Source organism: Nematolebias whitei, chromosome 1 (assembly GCF_014905685.2).
Source record: "Nematolebias whitei isolate Nwh7 chromosome 1, NemWhi1, whole genome shotgun sequence".
In the NCBI taxonomy this organism is placed as follows: domain Eukaryota; kingdom Metazoa; phylum Chordata; class Actinopteri; order Cyprinodontiformes; family Rivulidae; genus Nematolebias; species Nematolebias whitei.
The window spans coordinates 32,566,483-32,584,950 of NC_056498.1; the positions used below are offsets into that span (position 1 = coordinate 32,566,483).

The 18,468-nt window shown below is 40.2% G+C and overlaps 1 protein-coding gene across 1 annotated transcript in view; it reads right to left on the bottom strand.

Annotated features, from left to right (window-relative positions):
* Window positions 1–18,468, bottom strand: part of stim2b (stromal interaction molecule 2b) — a 68,841-nt gene that overhangs the window by 27,596 nt on the left and 22,777 nt on the right. Inside the window, exon 2 of the mRNA XM_037676436.1 lies at window positions 10,044–10,174. Coding sequence (XP_037532364.1) covers window positions 10,044–10,174 — 131 coding nt within the window. The remainder of the gene's footprint in view (window positions 1–10,043; window positions 10,175–18,468) is intronic.

Below are 18,468 nucleotides of genomic sequence, written 5' to 3' on the forward strand. Positions count from 1 at the left end.
TATATATATATTTTGACTTCAAGATTTTAAGATGGGGATGCACGATATATTGCATTTTTGGCCGAAATCTGATATGCCGATATGTTAAAACTTATTTGGCCAATTATCGATATAGATTTTTTTTAATATACCTCCCTTTGTCAGAACATATTCCTCTTATTTAGGCTTATTTGATAGAAAAATTGTGTAACAGCTGTAAGAGCTGGTGACATATATTCAGTAACAGCCATATGATATGCATAGCACTTTAATTTATATTAAATGAAAAGAGTTAAATGTTATTTATTAGCATTAGTCACCTGCGATGCTGTTTCACTTGTGGAGGCTTGTTCCAGGTTCCTATAGCTGCAGTGTGGGATCCTCTGCACTCCTGTGCATGAAGGACGGCCTTTTTAAGTTCAAAGTTTTTGTCTATCCATTGTGCCATAAGACTAATCATGCTAACATGGCGTCCATATGTCTGTGGCAAAACTCACCCAAGTGCTATCGGCTATTAGCTTCTCAATGACGTCTGAAATGACGACTTTTAACTCGGGTAAGGTTTCATCGGAAAAATATGTTAGACTGGGGACGATGTAGTGATGATGTTCAACGTAGTCCAAAAGTCTTTAGAATGCGATATCCTCAACGGAAAAAAAAACGTCCACACCGCCACCATTTTGAATTTTCCTCTCCGACCTGATCAGATCAGGTTGGCGCACATGATGTCATCACGTTACGCTGCCACTGCAGGCATCCTTGTCACTGGATTTCATACAAAAACAGCGTCTTTTATATCGGTGACTTATTTTGATGGAATGGCCGATTAACTTTAACGCCAGTATCAGCCAATACCGATACCATGCCGATAATGTTGTGCATCCCTATTTTAAAAGGTTTAAAATAATTACATAACAGTAGTGCATTTATACTGCCTTTCAATCACAATTTTAATCCCACGGAAGTGATGGAACAGAGGTTAGAGAAGGTGAGCATGTAATTGGGAGGTCGCAGGTTTGAATCCTAATGACCATACCAATGAACTTTACGTGAGAAAGCTGAAGCGCCCACATCTACCTCAACCCTAACTAGCCCCACTATGAGCCCTTGAGCAAGGCCCTTAGATGCCTTAGATGACAGCCCCCTGTTCTACACGCGTGGATTGCGGTAGCTCGGTGATCTGCGGTTGTGACAAGAAGGGAATTTGGCATAAAAACATTTGCCAAATCTTCATGTGAGTTTGCTCGTTGTGGCAACCCTTCAGGATTGGAGCAGCCAAAAGCAAAAGAAAAATAGTTGAATCCCTCACATATTTCAGTGGAATGAATGGAAAAAAACAAAACTACAATCAAAATATGATCTACTAAAGTCAAGAAGAAAAAGTGATTAAAAATCTGTTTTCTTAAGTTTATCTCGTTAGTACAAAGCTACTTTCCTTGTGATAACACTTTAGTTATCTGTAAACAAAGCTTGTATCAAAATAATGGGTTGATATACACACAATGCCTATACAAAGTATTTACCCCATTGGATGTTTTACTCTTATTCTTATAAATCATCCAGTCGTTCATTTTCTTTTTTCACTTCTCCTTTTTAAGTCATGGTGGGCTTCTGTCTATCACCAGCCATCACTGGGCGAGAGGCGGGTGTCCCAAGTCCACCACAGTCAAATCTACCATGGTTAGTACAAATTTGGAAAGTAAATTTGTAAAATATTTGTAATTTGTGTAAAATAAGGGATATATATTCACCTTCTTTAAGGTGACTGTCTTAATTCAAAAGGATTTCAAAGCAGAAGAAAGTTCTGTGGTCTGATGAGACCAAATTGTAGATTTTGTGTTTGTGGTGTTGTAGCAGAAATACTGCACAACACCACAAACTCACCATCTCCACTGTGAGGCATGGTGGTTGCAGTATCATGCAGTAGGAATGCTTCTTGACATCCGGCTCTGGAAGGCTTGTAAAGTTACAAGGTAACATGAATGCCAAAGAAACCTTAGATGACAATCTGATGTCATCAGCAAAAGAACCACAGTTTGGGAAAAGATTTATTTTCTGCCAAGACAAAGACCCAAAGCACCCAGATATAAACTACACAGAAACCATTTAGACCTAAATCCAACAGAGAATTTGTGGCTTGACTTGAAAAGGGCTGTTAATGCCTGAGCCCCACTTAACCTGACAGAGCTGGAGCGTTTTGTAAAGAAGACTGGAGTCAAACTCCAAAGTCCAGATGTGAAGGACTGAAAGAGACTCGTCCACACAGACTCAGCGCTCTGTGATTGAAGCCGAAGGCGCTGTACGAAATACTGAAGTGAAGGGGTTTGAATATTTATACAGTCACTTATTGTACATTACCAATACATATTTTTATATAAGTGGTGCAAGTCTGTAGAAAATACACTGGACTTTGACATTGAATAGGTTTTTAGGAGATCAACAATGCCAATTTACCGGCATTTTAAACCATGACTGATTATTGACAGCGATAAAAGTACATAACATCTAAGGGGGTGAATACTTGTCATAGGCACTGTAACTATTTATTGATAATTATTAAAACGGACCATACATTAACTGAAGGAACCCAATTCTGAGTCAGTATTTGGACAACACAACAGTGTTTGCAGACTGAACAAATGCCTTTTAAAGCCTCTAAGACCTACTGGATGTCATAATTACAAAGTAAATACTTACTGGCAAAAAACACGTTCCAACTCACAAAGACAAAAAGAAAAGGGAGATCATTGAATAGCTTTTTTGTCTCTGATATTGCACACCTACGGTCTCAAGATATGAATGTAATAGTTGCTATGCTATCTGAATTTCCAGTTTATTGCTCAGAAAGTTTTTCTTTTTTAATCTAGCAAAACTAAATTCATGAGAAAATGACAAATACTGTATTAATGGATATCAAACTACACGTGCTCCAGTACTTGAATAACACCTAATCACTTAAAAGTCGCGTCGCGTCATGAAACCACTTACTGGCAGAACTGCTTTGCATGGAGCTTTGAGATACTTTATAGAGCCATATAAAGTAAGCAGAGCTGCACAAAGAAAAGATAGATCTCGGTGTAGGAGTTTAGTGGTTTCAGTGGCTCGGAGTTGAAATAGATCCCATTAAGAGAATGCAAGATGTGAGACTTTTCTGCACAGAAAACAATATATGAATCTTAGTGTCAAGACAACAGGGTAGAGAATCTGAACACTCTCAAACTTCAGTCCTGAGAGGACAACATGTCCAGTTCTTTCCGAGGCGTTTCACAGGCAGTGCGGCACAGTCCGACACAGAAACACACTTACACAGCAGCAGACAAAGAGAGGTTTGTTCATATTAGACTCCAGTTTCAAGGAACGTTGGCTAAGTTTGATATTTCTCCCATGAGGCTCTGTCCTTGTTGACCCCTGTCACATTCAGTCTGTTCACATATAATGTGTGAAAGCCATTTCATCCACTGTAACTGGTGACATACACCAATCTTACTCACTACCGTTGATTATGTGTAAGAAACAGCAGAAAGAGGACAAAGATTTTAAACAATCTGTATTAAGACAAAGGTTGCTATGACCAGGGCAAGGATTTTCTCAGGAGTGCATAATTTGAGTAGTTGTACTTGTGAAACCATCACTCACTTGATTTTTTTTTTTTTTCTGTTTGCTTCTCTGAATCTTGAACTGTGGTCTGACTTTTATTGTTACCAATGTGCTCCTACTGTAGCATCCACTCATACATTTTTTTTGTGGCCTATCAGGTCTCAGAGGCAACCAGTCCAGAAGGGAAACCCAGACATTCCTCTCCTCGTTCCGCCCTTTCTCATCTGAAAGCCATCACCTCGGACTTAGAGGACCTGCTGCTTCAGTCATGGCTGTGAACGGTTCCAAGTCCTCTCCAGGACTGCACGTTGAGACCCTTTCCATGAACACCACAAAGAGGATTAGAAAAAAGGGGCAGCTCTGGCAGAGTCCGACCAACATCGGAAACAAGCTCAACCTTGTACCAAGAACACAAACACAGGTCGTGCCATGGTTAACGGGGATAGAAACACCCTTAAAAGTGACCTTGACACCCCAGACTCCTGCCCACAGAAGGCCTCAAGGTACAAGGTCTCCAAATCCATAATTCACATGTGGACTGTGTTAAGAATTACAGGAATTAAAGGAAACAATAATCAAAGGTTTAGAGCAAAACAAAACCTCTTTCTTTAGGAGACTGCATTGTTTTTCTGAAGTGTCTTAAATCTAAATTACTGTGCTTCTTATGTGGGAGTCAGACAGTCGTCCTTGTCTCACCTCACTGGTACCAAGACGAGAGGCCACATCTTTCCCATACTTCCCAATGCCTATATTTACTACAACTTTTGATGGATTACAGCTCTCTACTCCACACTCCCAGTCAAAAATTAAAAGGAACCAAAGTTCAGAGCAATTTTGTCAAATGTCAACTCTTCGACAAACTAATCTAAAAACCTCTTCTGAAGATAAATCTGACTTGGCTAAGTTCTATGGATTGTTTAAGTATTTAAAACTATTTTAAATGTGCAACGGAGATGAAAAGTACTTCTTAAAAAGAAATATTTCACATGCAAAATATGGGATCACATATTTTTTAATGCTTCTTGAGTCTTAAATAATTAGAAAGCTAAAGAAATCAATAATTTGTATAACTTATGACATTGCTCTCTGGCTAGTTAATAATCTGCAGTCTGCTGATGTCGAACATTCAGCTTGATGTCCATAACAAAATGTTAAAATTGCGACTTTGCTGTTGTCATATATTGTTAATTTGCAAAATGCATACAATATTGCCTGAGCAGTTTGTGGATAAAATATCTGAAAGTTTATGTGTGTGTTGATAGTGTCGGGGCGGAATGAGGTGCTGCTCTTCTCTCTACTTTTTGGCAACGGTACTTTCCACATTAACAGGAATAGTAGTCTGTCTGACACTTTCCTGTCCACATCAAATGCTTTGAAAACCTTTTTGACCTCTAGGGATACTTTGAAGTAGGACTGGGCGATATGGACCAAAATTAACATCTCAATATTTTTAAGATAAATCGCGATATACGATATATCCCAATATTCAAACATCTGCTAAGTTCGTGGCACAAACCAATGCAGACATGTTCCTATTTTTAGTATTTTACATCGCTTTATAATGTAGCTGTTTAATATAGCTCATTTTCTTCCATTTATTTTTTCAATTTATATGCTTTCTTTTATGATTGTCTACTGTGGTCATCATTCTTTGTTAAAATCAGGTCTCTGTTGTACATGAGTCCCCGAGGCTGAATGAGACTAACCTGTATAAATAAAGGTTGAACGAATGTTAAAATTGAGGCTTTTTGGGTCCCAAGAGCAGCAGGATGGTTACCCAAAAGCCTAATTCTGTTTCGTGTTGTTTGTTTCATAGGTATTATCAAGCATTCAACAAAATGTTTAAAACTGAGTATGTGCTTCTTAATGTTCTTGTTATCAGCTCCGTCTTTCCCTTACTGGTTTTCTGCTATCAAACCTTTGTGCATCATCTTGGCATGTTCCTTTCCTTTGTGTATATTTTTGCTCTGTTATCTTTCGAAGTTTCTTCTAAGTTTCCTTGTGCTTTCAGGATTATTTTTGGACGAAGTCTGTCCCAAACCTCTTTCGTTTGCTTTCTTGACAGCCTCTCAGGGTAGAGCCTCAGATATTTCATTGCACAAAAAAATGTTGAAGAATTTGCTTCACTCTGATGTTGTGTATTTTGGTACACTTTTTGAAGTGTCACACGTTCAAAGGCCTTTAGTTATAAATACATTTTCTCTTTAAAAGATCTGTCTTGAACAATCTCAGACAAGTCAACAATCAATCTAAAAAAAATAATCTTTTTATAGATACCCTAGGTATTTCTTAACCCTTCTCAAGTGTCTTTGGTTTATAGCAGTCCATACAGGGTGTGTGTATACAGTATTCTCACACGAATAAGACCTAGTTTTGCCACCCAGGTGATAAGAAGGTCTCAACCTAACAAAAACTAATAAAGAACCAAACTGAAGAACCAAAACCCTTGCTCTTCTCGTCTGTGGTTAGAATTCATGTGAGTCAAGGGATGCAACACGATCTGGTCAAACATCTCCTTGGCAGACAGGCAGCTCCGAGCCAAGAGACGAAGACATGCACCTGCCGTCCCCCAGTGACCGTGCTCAGCAACAAACCTAAATGTCATTAAACACCACAGACTCACACGGGTATTTAATGCAGGGATTAGTTCGGCTAGATTGAAGTCCTAATAACACAACTAAAACTGTAGTCAAACTTTATGTGCTTGTGAAATAATATTAAAAGTGTGATTGCCTTAAAATTTTATGTCAATATCTTATAGAGAAATAAGTTCTGTTTTTTTATGTTTTCTGGCTGAAAAGGTTAGGTGGAGTGGATTTATTCAAGATTTGATGTAGGACAACCCTTCAAACATGTCTGATAAAATAAATATTTAGTTTTACAGTTTCTGATTATTTTTTATTATGGTTAAAATAAACTATGTGTATTCATCTACATATTTTTAGGTAAAAATGGGGTTTCTCTGGTTACTCTGGTTTTCTTTTCTCGGGGTACTCCGGTTTTCTCTCCTCAGATTACTCTGGTTTTCTCTCCTCGGGGTACTCCGGTTTTCTCTCCTCCGGGTACTCCGGTTTTCTCTCCTCCGGGCACTCCAGTTTTCTCTTCTCCAGGTACTCCAGTTTTCTCTCCTCCAGGCACTCTGGTTTTCTCTCCTCCGGGGACTCCGGTTTTCTCTCCTCCGGGTATTCCAGTTTTCTCTCCTCCGGGCACTCCGGTTTTCTCTCCTCCAGGTACTTTAGTTTTCTCTCCTCAGAGTACTCCTGTTTTCTCTCCTCCGGGTACTTCTGTTTTCTCTCCTCCGGGTACTCCGGTTTTTCTCCTCCAGGTACTCTGGTTCTCCAGGTACTCTGGTTTTTCTCCTCCAGGTACTCTGGTTTTCTCTCCTCCGGGTGATCATCAAGACTGCTGAGAGAAAAACCGAATGTCCTCTTCCCTCCCTCAACAATATTGCCAGCTCCTGTTGTCTCCAAGGCAAAAGAGGGTCTTCCAAGATCACCTCCATTCTGGTCAGCACCTACTCAGCCTGGTGCCCTCCAGAAGAAGGTACAGAAGCATAAGAGCCGCACAAAAAGACTCAAAAACAGCTTTTTCTCATGTGCCATCCGGACTCTACAGTAAATACCTGCGAAACTCCCTAAGCTCAATTTTCCTGTAGTGCAATATGTTTGGCCACTCACAGGATGTGCAATTTATTCAGTCTGCTTCCACTACCTCAGCTATATTCTTCTGACCAGTATGCCTCTGTGTTTTCTGAACTGAAGTTTCTTGTGTATAAAGGTCATTAATGTCTGCACTGAATCATTGTGTATCCTGTATGTTGTCTTTTTTCCTTTTTTTTAATAGTCACTTGAGGCACCTTAAATTTCATTGCTCGGGCTGTGCAATGACATTAAAGATTACTCTATTCTATTCTATCTTTCTTGCAAGACACTAAAACCTGCATCTCAATGAGCTGCAATGGTTGGTGGCTAGTTTTATGTCTAGACTAGAAATTACAACCGAAAAAGTAAAATTTCACTTGGAATCTCACTAAACTGGTCCAGTATTTATGAAACGAATCATAAAAATTCAAGCAACATAAGCGTGAGGCCTCTTTGACTCATACGAGGATATTGACAACCCTTGCAAACATTTTCAAGACATTTGTGGAAAGTTCTTTGTGAATAAAACAGGTTGCCAACAGTCAGCCCAGTGAGATGCAGACTTAAACAACAGTCCATGGACAATCCATCCATCCGTTTTCTTTACCCCTTTTCCTTTCCAGGTCATGGGGAATTAGTATCTCCAGCAGTCACCATGTGAGTGGTGGTACACTGTGGACAGGTTACAAGTCCATCACAGAGTGCTAATGAACTAACGTGGATATAAAAATCTGCTTCACTTATCAAAAGGTAAGAGAAGACAAAATAAATGTCAAGAAAATAAAAAATACAACAGACAAAAAGAGACTAAAACATCCTGTCTAAAAGACATACAATACTCTGTCCTCATAAAGTTAACGATGTAAACCAAGAAGCTGGGAAAACTTGTAGCACCATGTATACCACACATACAGGCACCAGTGATGGAAGCATCCCCTCCACATGAGCCAAGGTCCAGTTCTGATACCGCAGCCCTTAGCGTTCTCAGGACAGGACTCATACAGAACATCTCACAACCTGAGATGAGGCACCACCAGCGCTGCAGGGTATAAGTGTCTCTCACACCAGCTTTTCTCCGCTACTTAAAAGTGACTCCTGATAACAGATGCACCCAGAAGATCTGACTGAGGTACCATGAAGTTTAAGAGCAGGAGATCACGGGGGCTCTCCGATGTCAAAACGCTTCACAGAAACTTCTGCTTTCTCGCCACACCCATTCCAGTGGATGTGTTGTCACAAACGCTGCTTGAACTACTTCATAGACGGCTACAATTAGTATCTTCAAGGGTGTACTTCGAACGGCAAAAGCACAAAAACTAATTGAACACATTTTACCATCTGATTTTAATTACATAATAAAGCCTATCTGTGTGTTAAATGATGTATCACTATTGTAGACATGCTGACTTGGCTGCCTCCTGTGATGACTAACAGCTACATATTAAAATAATCTGACTGGTAACCTAACCGACTGTCACAAGCTGGAACTTGCTGTTTGCATTGTAAACTAAATATTTACTTGTCCTGCATGAACCAATCTTCCCACACACAAGTGCCGGATAAAGTGCCTTTGTGTCAACACTAACTCGTCAAGCTTTAATATTACGTAAAAATCAGTTGGTGAGAAAACACAAACGCTTGGACACAAATGATTTTTAAGCCCAGCAGCGTACAGGTTGTGTTCCTAACTAAAAATGGAAGAGATAAAAATTAGAATCCAGACTTTGTATAGGTGGTTCTTTATCCCCGTTTCTGCTTATAGCTTGTTAAAGACAAAATATTTCTTTATCAAGACACCTTAACAGTTGAAGTGATTCCCTTAATAGTTTAGTTTTGGTCTCCTTCAGGATGTCCTGAGTCTAGAAATGCACTGATTGCTTGACAGTTGCCTGCAACCAGTTGGTATGTGACTGTGCTGGCAAAATTGAATTCTGTGTTGGGAAATTATTGAATCACAATAAGAATTTTTTTCTCTGAATTGAATTATATTTAATTTGAAATCTCCATCTCAGAAACTTTCAAATGAAACATAGTTTGTGGGAATTTGGAAATTTATCACCTGGCCTGGCAACAAGTTTAGTTTAATCCCCAATTATGCCAAACATTATATGAAGGGATTTCCTGGTTCTACTGTAACCAACAAATATATGGTAGTAAATTTCAAAGGACATTTAAATATTAATAATTAATACAATTTTAGTATTATTTCTGCTAGAAAACTAATTTAAAGGTAGATTAGGAAGCTCATGTGCCCTGCTGCAACAAAAAAACAAGAAAAAAAAGCAGCCAGAATGTAGATGGTGTGGGCAAAGTCCCAATGAAGTCCCAATGAATGCACTCCATTAGGCTTGATGGGCATGATGGGTCCTTGACAGTTTAGAGCATGTACAAAATGTCCATAGCAAGGTGTTGCTGGTTTATCATTGTGGTGGTAACATATTATAAATAATAATAAATAAATAAAGTGCTATGTGTTGTCATCATTGTATGTTCCCATACAAAGACGAAACTGGCTCTCTGTATTTAACCCATCGCACCTGGGATACACCTAGGTGGAGCAGTGGGCAGCTATGCAAGTGCCCAGGGAGCAATTCGGGATTAGGTGTCCTGCTCAGAGACACCACGAGATGTGCAATGACCGGGGCTCGAACCCAGGACCTTTGGGTCCCGAGTTGGCTGCCCTGCCCCTACACCATTGGGGTTCTGAGTAGAGCAGCATGGCGGCCAAATGACAGGAAATAAATAGAATTAGTCCGGTTTAAAAGTGAAACCTTAAAGTAGTGTGCATGCACCCATGTCAGCTGAATGTTTCTAAAAAAAGCTCACCTCCACGCTCTCGTTGACCTCTATCCCCCCGTCGTTGTCGTCGTCCAGCTGTTTGTGGATGTGCCGCAGCGCCTCCAGACTGAAGCGGTCGGCCTCGCCCATGCATGGTGGCATCACTATAAGACATGGATCTACGGGGAGAAAAAGGTAAGGCTGTGAGTCCAGGTTAGCGTCAGAAAGAAACGACGTTCGTAACGATTTAGAGAAAAGCAAGTCTCCAAATGTTTGATGCAGATTTGAATCAATCAAAACAACAAAGGCTTTTAAGGAACTGCAGTTGTGACTCATCGGCAATATCTGTTGGCATGCAGGAATGTCATAAAATGAAACTGTATTCCCGAGTCACAGAAAACAAGCTACAATGATCTACTTACTATTGTAAACTGGTATGACACATTTATCATGGGTTTTCTAAGATTAGTCTACATCAACGTGGTTTCACCGGAGCTCCAGGTTCCCTAAAAAAATACTCTTCTGAATGTTAGTCTTTAAGGGATGTATATTATGTGTTCAGCGCTTTAGTGTCAATGTTATCCAATAAAAATTAGTCACCTACAAGTTGAAACGAAATTTTGTTGTCTAAAAAAACCCAAACCCGAAGAAGGGTCCTCCTGCCATCAAGAGTTTAAATTCTCTTTCACAAATAAGAAAAAATTACCTCGTCACTGTCTTTGAAAAGATAATAATTATTTCATCAAAACTGTTTTTATTCATTTATATAAATACAGCAGAAGCGAATAAATCCAAAATTTTTCTAATAAATATTTATCACCAGTCGCCATGAAAGGCAGATAATAATATGATCGCATGTGTTCATTTACCTGTTGGCAAAATAACTCGTGAACTACTTGATGGGTTTTATTTAGGGACGCACGATATTATCGGCATGGTATCTGTATCGATATTAGCGTTAAAGTTAAATGAAAAAAATCACAGATCGATCAAATAAGTTTTAACATATCGGCATATCGGTCCAAAATCCAATATATCATGCATCCCTAGTTTTATTAAAAACAAGCAGCGTTATCACTAGATAAGCACCTACAGCTAATAAATAATTGGAGTCACCCTATTTAAAGGACGCCACCAGAGCTAAACAACAACAATGACTATAACTTTGTCATTTTTGCAGAACTTGAGCTAAGATTTAGTGTGGCCATAGCTGAGACTTCACAACACAGATCACAGAAGATCTGTTTAAAACTTTGGCAGGCAAGCTGAAAGAAGCATAAATAGTTGAAATGATTGAAAACAAGCTCAAATGGCGAAATGTATGGTAGTTTTTTGGTGGGGGTTTTGACGGTAGTTAAAATAAATGAATAAATAAAAAGAAAAAATGGCGGAAATTAGCTGAAAAATACATTTTTTTAAAAAGTAGCCGTAAAAGCAGAAAAATCCTGAATATAGCTGAAAGGAGCTGAACCAAAGCAAAAAGTGAAATGAGCAGTAAAAGTTTTCAAACAGCAGAGTTTGAAGGATGTGACAAGAACTCCACACGTTTTCAATGAGGAAAACGTGGTTGAAAAAGCTGAATATTTCAACAAGTAAAAATTGAACAAATACCAAAAGTCACAGCTGGAATGTCATAGGTGAGCTGAATGCTTTGATACATGAACTGTTGAAATGAAACGAAAATTGTGGAACGAGTTACGTGCCAAAAAACGTATAGAAGGAAAACCAGATCTCAATAGTGAGAATGCTTTAATAGAAATATTCACACAAGTAACAATGGTTTAATTTGATAGAAAATACCGTTTGATTGATCGTCAGCTGAAATGTATCAACCCGTCCATTTTCAGATACTGTAAAAATATGATGAGATGTACTTTATGAGATGGTCTATCCTGAGCCTGGTTCTGCTGGAGGTTTCTTTCTGTTATGAGGGAGTTTTTCCTTTCCACTGTTGCCTTTGTGCTAGCTCAGAATGGGAGACTGCGATGAAATGAAGACCCACCTCAATATGCTGGCTTCCTTCCTTCCTTAGATAACTACTAATAGGAATTTATGAAGTATGTGAATGTTTCTGTTCAGTGCCCTGACAACTTCTGTTGTGACTTGGAGCTATAGAAATAAACTGAACTGAATTGAAACTGGACAGTCAAACTGGTGCGTCTTCTGTCACACATGATGGTGGCATTCCTGTCGTGTCTCCTGACACGTCCACCTTCCCTTTCCACGAGTCCATCGCTTCCAGCCTTCCAAGCGATGGACAGTTTGAACTGGACAACAGCCAAACTGTCTGCGCGCACACACACACATTATGAGCCAGACTGGAACACACGCATGAATGACGTCTGCCATGGTCCTAAAGATGTCCGTCCACAAGGACACGACTGTTTTTCTTACTCAGGACATAAAACAAGTCCTACCAAGGCCTCTCTGTCCAAACCAGACAAATACGTAACTCATTCAGACTAACACAACGCACACACCTAAACGCACAACACAGTTGTCATTTCTGCAGCTCTAGCAGAAGGCCCAATACAGAGGACACCAGGTTAAAGGTTACAAATAGCCTTTTTTTTTTATTATAAATAATTATTGTTTCACAAAACGCGGCTTCAGAAATAAATAAAACGCTCCGACACGTATTTATTTCCGAGCTTCTTGTGCAGTTTTGAATTTTGGAAGTCCGCAGTGTTCGGTTTGCAATTGAGAAATGAAACGTCTTCGACAACAGAACAGAAGTCCAGTTTTTTTTTTTTTTTTTTTAATCTAAACTATTGCGTTCGTCAATGTCCTGAGAAGAAGTTAAGGTATTAAAATGTTTGTAAAAAATAAAAAAATTAAAAGCGTGCACGAGTTTGTTCATTGAACACTAAATGTCTTCTTTACAGAAACGTCGCTCGGCCTTCTCCAGAAGATGCAAATGGGAGCTATTCGATAGGATTGGTGTCTGGGCTAAGTTTGGACCAGAGGACAAACTGAGGAGGGACGAATGTGTCCAACGAAGAATCCAGAACTGGCAAAGAGCCACGGCTGGTCTTAGCCAGAGTTTAGATGAGTCTGATCACTTGTTCAGGTGGAAATAGATCCATGAGGCGGAGTGAAGCGAACCACAGATACTTCCTGGCGGCACACGGAAAAACATCTGACTCGTGTGTCCTGATATGACGACGCCGAGGTCTAACAATCATTGAAAACGGGACAAAAGCCACTGCAAAACACTTTAAACATATTTCCATTTGACTTGAAGCCACTAAACAAAATTTGTTAGCCATATCGTTCAGATAAGTATTATTGAAGCGCTCCGTCAAAAAGCCGCCTGACTCGAGAACTTACATAACGTATTTGCCTAGTTCGTCTGGGAAGTTTACATAGTCTGTTTGCAAAGCAGCGTGCATATCCATTAGGCTGTTTGGTTATTTAAAGAGACACTAAACTCCTCTGGTTTAACCAGAACGCTGAGGCGTGCAAGCACTGCCGCACGTCGTTCTGCGAGAACGTCAGATCTGACAGCAGCACGGGTTCTAAGCTCCCTTTGTTGCCGTCGTGGCCTAATTCTGTTCCGCGAAGAACCGCTCACGTCTGAGATGGAGCGAAAACAACCTGCTGTCATCCGCGGACGCCGTTCAGGCCGAGCCATCCGCCGTGAGATTCACAGACATGACGGAACAGGCCTTTCCCTCCATCAGGTGTCCCAGCTTTTAACGACGCCTGAGCATACTGTTTTGCATTACAAAGAGGCATCGTGGAACAGGAAGTGAACTTCCGTGACCCTTGAGCATTCCGGTGGGGGGGTATTGCTGGAATCCAAATGCTCTGGAGGAACAAGAGAGAGCCCGAAACATGACAAATTTGGAAAGTACTGGGTTATATTTAGTTCGACAGGCGAGTAAAAGCTCAACAATGGCAGAGGTCTCCCTTGCTGTTTAACACACACACACACACACACACACCGTGCGCGTGGGGAAGCTGTAAAAACATTTTGTTCGTGCTGTAACTCAGACACATGCGAGCTGTCGCAGAGGGCAGCAGGTCGGCTTCAAAAAGAATCAGAGAACTAAAGCCTTCAGCTGTCAGATGCTTCTGCAGAGTGGATTCTTGCAGGCGAAAACAAACTTTTACCTGAACTGCACACGCGTCTTTAAACGCCCCGTCCTTTGTGCTCGTTTACGGTCCTTTGATTTGAGGCTTTCCACTAAACGGATCACATTTATACGACTGTACGTCCACACTCACAGACATTTAATATAATCGACTTTTTGTCTGATATTGTCTTTGTCTGTTAGTAAAATACTGTAATTCTTCATGTAAATGTGTTTTTTGTGTTGATCTGCCTTAGTCAACACTGGAAAAACACCAACATTTGCAGAGATCATTTATGTGTAAACAGGGCTTTTGACCTTTTTACAGCTACAATTTGAACAACATTTTTAACACATATGATATAATTTGCGATACCACACACGTTACTGTCCACTTGGGGAAACTTGCTTTGACCAAGTGCTTTCCCAATAACTGCCTGCACAAAAGATCCATAAATAAATTATCTTGCACAATGCAATCCAACACGTTGCACAATTCCTATTTATCGCCAATCATCAAAGGCAAAAGAGCAATAATGTTTTTTTTATTGTATGCGAGTCCGTGCGTCTTCTATGTTAACAAAATATTAATGAACTTCAGAACTGATTTTACTGAAACTGTCAGAAAACAATCCTTGGACGTTCATCTGCAACTTGTCAACTTTTATTGCCAACCCAATCAGGGTGGTTGGCACATTTACTAAATTTTACCAACACTGAAGTGGCTATAGCTCAGTCATTTAAAAAAAAAAAACGCTGTGTGTGGTAGTAGCTGAGAGTCATCTCCATCACAAACCGAGTGCTAACAAAACGAAATCCTGTAATATCTTATGAGATCAACTTTATTTTTAAGGTATGACAAAAATGGCGATACTTCTGTCATTCCTCATATGAAGATGAAATCAGTCTACAACCATGGTTCTCAAACTGGGGTCCCTGGACCCCCGGGGGTCCGCGAGCCGGTGCTTGGTGGTCCGCAAAAAATAAATATAATAATAATTAAAAAATAATATTTTAATTACAAGGACGTAGACGTTGAACAACCCGTTAAAATACACCAAAATGCAGGAAATCACATCTACTTCATTCAAAATATTCTGAGGGAGGACCCCCAACCCCTCCACACACTATATGCGTGCCGTAACTGATTGGTTTACCATTGAACTCGTTACTTGGTCTGACTACTGCTGTTATGATTCTGTTCAGTTTTATGTAAAGAGTTTTCTGTAATAATTTTGAAGACGTGGCAAAACATTTGTGTTCATTAAGTGAATGGGTAAAGTTGTAAAGTGGTTTTTGATGCTGTTCATTTTCTCAAAATCTGTCATTTTTGGAAGTTGAATTTAAAAATGTTGTCAATTAAATGTCTCTTGAATGAAAATTACCCAATGTTTGAAAGTATAAAAAAAGAACAGCTCTTAGAAAAATATTTTCATTGCATTAAAGAGACGAATTGAAGGAAATTATTAATAAACATGAGGGTTATGAGGGGGTCCCTAAACCCCAAAAGTCTGAGAACCCCTGGTCTACAACTCTGGCATGTAAGGCAGCAGGTGATGTGCATTCCTTGGAGGAATGCTAGGCCCTCCATTCTAAAAGGTATGACCAGTAGTTCTGCTTGTACTGGCCAGCTCTGATGCAATAAGAAACACTTTTCAGATCTTTAACTTGTCTGGACAGGTCCGACCTTCTGACGGACTCTCGTCTCGCTCACAGACACGTTGGCCTTCCAGGCACTCATAAACTTGTTCGTGTGCATGACCCGGACGCCTGTGCGTAACAGCGGGGCCTCTTCAGACGTCAGCTGTTCTGCAAAGTCGCAACCGTGCCGCTCCTTTTTCCAGCATTACCACGGTGTCAGCAGTATATTTAACTCTGCTGGCGCTGAACCCAACTCTGATTCGCTTTCACGCATTTATGACGAATGCGCTCATGTATCTTATAAAAACAAGAATTAGAAAACGCACTCCGCTAAGATGCCCAGCATTGTGTGAATGCAGGTGAAGGAATGTGATGTCAGCGCGCAGCAGACTCGTCCGGATGAGCGGGCCAGTGCCCATGTGGCAATGCCATAAGTCAAGCTGACGGGTCCGTAATAAAGGTGGGTAAATAAAGCTGCAGGAGGGTCTACCATTTCAGCTCATCAGCAGCCATTACTAAGACACAAATATCATTAGCCACTAGTGGTGAGCAAGACGACTGAGAGGAAGAGAGGCAGTTAAAGAAAGAAGATACAGAAAGTATTCGTTACTCTCAGTTTTCACAAGACGTTAAAACGGATAAGAGCATTTAAAAACCATCTTTCAGCTGCTGGCTTATTAAAAGTAGTTCAACTGATTACAGAGATAGAGAAAAACATATCTAGTTGTGTATGAGCAGTCTTTATTAATGCTCTTGCAAATTAAAAGCATTATTCAGTTGTTTGACTTCTGATAGGCGGGGGGCTAAAACTCCTCCTGGTGTCAAAACAACAGCACAAAGAGAACAACATCTAGAAATGATGAGTCAACCACCACTGATCTCTTAAAAGCTCCTATCTACAGAACTTGTATATATATGTTCAGCATGTCTGAACTCAGCCTGATCCACCCTGAGATGGATTGCGGTTTGCTCAATGTAGGAAGCAATGGGAGCAATGGATGGTGTACGTATAGAGTGAATCAACTCGGGTATCTGTGGTTAGGTGAAGAAAGAAGTGTGGCTTTCTGACGTCTGACTGGGTTTCGAGAACTTGCGAAGACTCAAATAGTTCAAATCATAAACTGATGCTTTTTATGGTGAACTCATAGTGAACTCTGACTTGTTGAGCCCAGTCCTTTCCACTGAACAGGAGACGTTTCTGAAACGTCTAAACCACCTTAATGAGCGTCAGTAATCCTCTGCTTGGGCAACAGCTTCAAGCAAGCGGGCGGCTAAAGAGAAGGAGGCGCAACCGGAGCGGAACGAGGGAAGTCTCACCAAGTCCGATCCGAAAATGTCCAGAAAAGGAGACGCTCTTGTGAGCTTTCTCTGGAATGTTGGAATCACTGAACTCGAGGTGCGTGACGTAGGCGTCGAGGATGAAAAGCAAGAAGGCAAACGATCAATCTCCTCTGGATTAATGGGCCGAATGTCCACGGAAAGACACAATGGATGGCTGAATCAGGCCAAACCTGAAGAAGTCACACTGAATGCCATGATAAGGGTTCAGTGCCTGCATTAGGCTCCTGTTGCACAATGACTGAGTGTTCTGAACAGCAAAAAATAACATGCAAAGTTGACGGTCCATCTTGTAAATGAGTCCTCGTGACTCAATGAGACTAGCCTGTATAAATAAAGGTTGAATGACGCAGTTCACACAGGTGCAAACATCCTGGATAACCCCGGCTGGGATTAGGTGCTCATCTGTTTTGTGGCCTAATGAGAAGGTAGAGGATACATATGGTAACGCTAGTCTCCTCATTAGTCCTCCATGTGTGAATTTCAACAAAAATTAAAGTTAGGAACTAAAAAAAAAACAGAAACCAGATATGTATAAAAATAAAAATGTCTATACACTCCCAAAATGATTGTACATCATACTCAGTTTAAAGCTGACAATTTAGTATATCGCCATAAATGTAACTGTTAATAATGCTCTGTCAGAGTAACAAACTGAATTTTTGTTTGTTTTTTATGGAAATTTTCAAACTAAACGTTGTTATTAGCACAGAAGTATGAAAAACCGTGTCCAAATAAATGGTTTAAAATAGGGATGCACATGGGGGCCGAGATGGTGTAGAGGCAGGGCAGCCGGCTTGGGACCTGAAAGTCCCAGGTTCGATCCCCAGTCACTGCATATCACGTGGTGTCTCTGGGCAGCACACCTCATCCCCAAAATGCCCCCCGGGCGCTTTCAATAGCTGCCCACTGCACCACCTGGTGGTGGATGGGTTAAATGCAGAGACTAATTTCGCCATTGTATGGAAACATACAGTGATGACATTGTGATGACATTATTATTATTATTATTATTATTACAATGATGGATTTTTGACTGATATCCGATATGTTAAAACTTATTTGGCCGATAAGCGATACAGATTTTTTTTTTCTAGACCTACTTATTGAGACTACATCGCTTTATCTGCCGTGTAATTAAACTACTACATTATTCTGCATGGACTTTGTCAATTTGTCCTGCTACCAAATGCAGATGCCAAAAAGGGGGTTGAAAATGATGTAACACTTCAACTTGGATTATGTTTAATGTCAAATTTATTCATGACATTTACTCTCTAACACAATGACAACAATCGAACAGCGCAAATTTGTAAATTTTCACAAATCTAAACTCAACAGCGCACGTGATGTCATAACGTGCTGGCACTGCAGGCATCCTTGTCACTGGGTTGTCATATAAAAACACACATATATAT